At 40.3% G+C, this 4660-nt stretch overlaps 1 protein-coding gene across 1 annotated transcript in view; it reads right to left on the bottom strand.

Moving 5' to 3' along the window:
- The window catches only part of RNF10 (ring finger protein 10), a 40360-nt gene that overhangs the window by 26040 nt on the left and 9660 nt on the right, over positions 1–4660 (bottom strand). Inside the window, exon 2 of the mRNA XM_023513239.1 lies at positions 2683–2879. Coding sequence (XP_023369007.1) covers positions 2683–2879 — 197 coding nt within the window. The remainder of the gene's footprint in view (positions 1–2682; positions 2880–4660) is intronic.

A 4660-nucleotide genomic window follows, 5' to 3' on the forward strand; every position in this document is an offset into this window, starting at 1 on the left:
TGATTATCCTCTGAATATGCTAACCTCTCAATTCACTGACCTCCTCTCTCCCAGTCAGCTTACCCCCTATCCCAGTCACCCACCCATACCTTAAAGAGCTATGAAGTCCAACAGAGTAATCACTAACTAGATGTGGCTGCTGAGCACTTGAAATGTGGCGTGTGCCATGTGGCAAGATTAGATTTTAGATATAATGGGTAAAATATATTAAAATTAACTTCATTTCCTTTTTACTTTTCTAACATGGAAACTAGAAAACTTTAATTACATACATGGCTTGCTTTCCTATTAGACAAGCAGGGCTCTATAGTCTACCATGCAGGTAACAATCACACATTTTTCACCATCTTCACTTTAAGCATCCTACTGTCCAACCAGGAATTCTCTTTCTTAGGTTAGTTCTGATTCCAACCACCTTTACCTACTAGGATCTCCAAACCCCCATATTTGGCTTAGATCCTATGTTCCATCACTCCTTTATTCATCTGCTGTATTCAGCTGGCTAAACCTTCCCCTGATAATTAAAACTCTCTGCCTATTCCACACGAACCACAGAGCAGATAAACGTGGCTAAAAACACAACCACACCAACCAGTCTCATTACAGTAGACCCTGATGCTACCCATGGTAGTAGCACTGCAATCCTATTATACTTCCACAATTTTTTTTCTTGAGACAGTGTTTCACTCTGTTGCCGTAGATAGAATGCCATGGCATCAGCCTAGCTCACGACCACCTTGAACTCCTGGATTCAAGTAATCTTCTTGCCTCAGCCTCCCCAGTAGCTGGGACTAGAGGCGCATGCCACCATGCCTAGCTAGCTGTCTCTATTTTTTGTGGAAATAGGGTCTTGAACTACTGACCTCCAGCAATCATCCTACCTTGGCCTAACCAGAGTGTTACAGCAATTACAGGATTACAGCTGTGAGCCAGCACACCAGCCCTAACTTTTTGTTTTAATTATCATTTATTATTTATTATTGTTCTTGTTCTGTTTTTCTTCCTTGAGCTTCTTTCTGGAGACTTTGGTCTGTTAGCCTTTTCGTATAAGTGATACCCAATGAGGCCTAGGAGGGCTTGTACCATGGTCATGCCTACCAGAGGCAAAATGCCCTTCATCAGCTTTTGCTAGTAGTTGGCTTGGATCAGTGCAATCAGCTCCACATCATCTGTACCACTGGATCTACTGGGATAAATAGTGGAAATCTGTTTTCCATAGGCCAACTGGGAAGAAATGATTGCCCTTCAATTGTAAGATCACCTGCTTTTGACAGGTTAGAGTCTTTGGTCAGGGAGGGGCTAAAACTCTTTTTAAACTTCCCTATGGCTTCCCATCTCTCTGAACAAAAGTCAAAGTCCTTCAAGGCCCCATGTGATCTGATTCTTCCTGTCCAATCTTTGGGTTCATTTCTTCCTGCACAGAAGGTAGCCTACTTTGCTTCAAACATACTAAACACATTACCTCCTCTAGTCCCTTGCTCTTGCTAAGACACTCTTCCTCAAATCATATGCAGTGCTCCCTTGCTTCACTCAAGTCTCTCACAAAATCCTCTTTCTTAGGGAAGCTTTTCTTAGCCAATTTTCTTTTTTTTTGGAGACAGTCTCACTCTGTTGCCCTGGGTAAAGTGCTGTGGTGTCATAGCTCATAGCAACCTCAAACTCTTGGGATCAAGTGATCCTCTTGCCTCAGTCTCCCAAGTAACTGGGACTATAGGTACCTGCCACAATGCCCAGCTATTTATTTTTAATTTTTTTAGTAGAGGCAGGGTATTGCTCTTGCTCAGGCTGGTCTAGAACTCCTGAACTCAGGCAATCCACTCACCTTGGCTAGGATTATAGGCGAGAGTCACCACCATACCCGGTCACTTAGCCACTTTCTAACGGTATACTTATTTCTCTCTATCTCTTAAACTTCCTCAGTCTACTTTTTTTTTAATTCAATAAAGCACTTACCATCAGATTTATTATACATGGGCTTGTTTATTATCTTTCTGAACTATCATATAAGTTTCGTAAGGACAGTGTTCTGTTCAAAGTTGGATTCTGAACTCCTGAATGGTTATTTGGTATACAGTAGGCAGGGAGGAAATTTTTGGTCATTAACGTCATTTTAGCACATAAATATTCAAAGGGTACCTATAATTCAAGAATGATAATAGAAGGACTATACAAATTAAGATACCCTAAGTGAGGAAGCAAAGAATGATAATATAAGGATTACACGGCTTGGCACCTATGGCTCAAGTGGCTAAGGCGCCAGCCACATACACCTAAGGTGGCGGGTTCCAATCCAGCCTGGGCCTGCCAAACAACAATGATGGCTACAACCAAAAAATAGCTGGGCGTTGTGGCGGGCGCCTGTGGTCCCAGCTACTTGGGAGGCTGAGGCAGGAGACTCGCTTGAGCCTAGGAGTTGGAGGTTGCTGTGAGCTGTGATGCCATGGCACTCTACCCGGGGGACAGCGTGAGGCTTTGTCTCCCAAAAAAAAAAAAAAAAGGATTACACAAATTAAGATACCCCAATGAAGAAAGGAAGCAAAAAAAGTTCTAAACCTAGTTAATCCTCAATAACTCAAAACTGACTGTTTTGATTATCTATGCTATTTCCTGTTCCTTTCCTGGGAGTGAGACGATCAGACTATCAGGCTTAAGTTCTAGAAAGGATATTCTTAATTTCCATACCTCATCTCGTCTTCCACCATTAAAAGAAGAGCTAAAGAGTTTGCTGCTGCCGCCGCCCCTTTGAGGAGGCATCTTATTAAAAGTTTTGCTTTTCTGTGAATTGGAGCGACGGGACTGGTTGCTAAAACTTTCATTTTTGGGGTAGGAAGGTTCACGTTTGCGATTGTAACGTTTGGATCCACTTGAGTTCTTTCCATCTGAAAATAAGCAGAAAAGAATAAAAAGTGATGATAGTACATACCTGGCCAATTGCTCTCTACCTCCTAGAAAAATTGTGTTTAACCAAGGGGAAATGGGCCCTTCTAGAACCTCCAAGAAACTGGGGTTTGAGCCAGAGCACACAGTGCTTTAACCAAGACAACACATGGTAAGGTGAGTTTTTCTTGAAATGATATAGCCTAAGGGGGTCTCTGCGTCAGAACAAACCCAGTGTAGATCAAACCATACAGATCCTCAATTCACAGAGTCTCTTTTTTATAGCTTAAACACTGCTTTTATAAAAATTTGTTCAGATAAAGTTACAGAAAAGAAAATAGTCATTCTATATTAGGGAAATTACCTTACCTGGAAGTAAGACAGAAGACACTGTCCTTTAAATTGTTATAGCACAGCCAGATTCTATACTGCAAGGGGTTGGCCCAGGTCTTAGCAAATATATTCAAGAGGCCTAAAAACACACAGTGCTTACATATGTTTTAGAGGCCAAACTGAGAGGCTATTAAATTGACAGAACAAAAGACACAGAACTCTAAAGTACATATCAACCTGAATTCTATTCCTTTAAAAAAAAAGTTCCCTGCTTTTTTCCTCCAACTATAAGAGATTATATAAGATGGTATGTTCAATTTTAAAAATATAGAATATTAAAGTTGCCAGCAGCCAAAGATTACCAACCTATATACTGTTTAATTTTTCATCTGTATTCTATATCTTTAATACCCATCTTATGAATTACAATAAGCAAAGATATACCTTTTACCTATTACTCCCTGAGCATTTTCACGCATGCCTAGTCTTCAAAAACATCATTAATGCTTGTACTATTATTCACAATACACTTACAGCATAATATAACCAAATATTGTACTTTTAGGTGGCTTCAAATTTTCTGCTAGTTTAATATGATATTGATTAAATATATACAGTAGAACCTCTGGAAGATCACCCAGGGACTGAAACAAACTAGTCAACACAAGGAACTAGGCATACTTTACTGACACATACATGTGGTCTATGTTCAGTCTATGAAAATTAGGTCAACTTAAGGAGGTGGTCTATGTAGGGAGGTGGTCGACTCTGGAGGTTCTTTTTTATATATGGATAAAGACAGACCTATATGATTATGTCAAATTCTCAAAGTAGAATTAGATTAAGTTTAATCATTAATAAGCCTTTTATATATTAATAAGTTGCTTTCCAGAATTGTTACACCAATTTATTCATACTCTAACAGCACTATATGAGAAAATGTCAGCCAGGTGCTCAGGCACTCTAGGAGGCTGATGCAGGAGGACTCCATAAGGTCAGGAGTTCAATACCAGCCTAAGTAAGAGCAAAACCCCATCTCTACAAAAAATAGAAAATTTAGTGGGGTATAGTGGCTTATACTTGTAGTCCCAGCTCCCTAGGAGGCAAAGGCTGGAGGATCACTTGAGCCAGGAGTTTGAAGTTGCAGTGAGCTATGATGCCACTGCACTTTAGCCATGATGGGACACTGAATCTGTCTAAAAAATATATATATGTGTGTGTGTGTGTATATACACCTCTGAAAGCCATATACAACTAATCAGTAAAAATAAGAGCATATTCAAATAATCTTTAGCCAAAAAAAAGACTCTCTTCCTTTTTTTGTTTTTGAGACGGTGGTCAAGCTGTTGCCCTGGGTAGAGTGCCGTGGTATCACAGCCTACAGCAACCTCCAACTCCTTAGCTAAAGTGATTCTCCTGCCTCCGCCTCCCAAGTAGCTGGGACTACAGG

Source organism: Otolemur garnettii, unplaced genomic scaffold (assembly GCF_000181295.1).
Source record: "Otolemur garnettii isolate 467f Iridium unplaced genomic scaffold, OtoGar3 scaffold00038, whole genome shotgun sequence".
Lineage (NCBI taxonomy): Eukaryota > Metazoa > Chordata > Mammalia > Primates > Galagidae > Otolemur > Otolemur garnettii.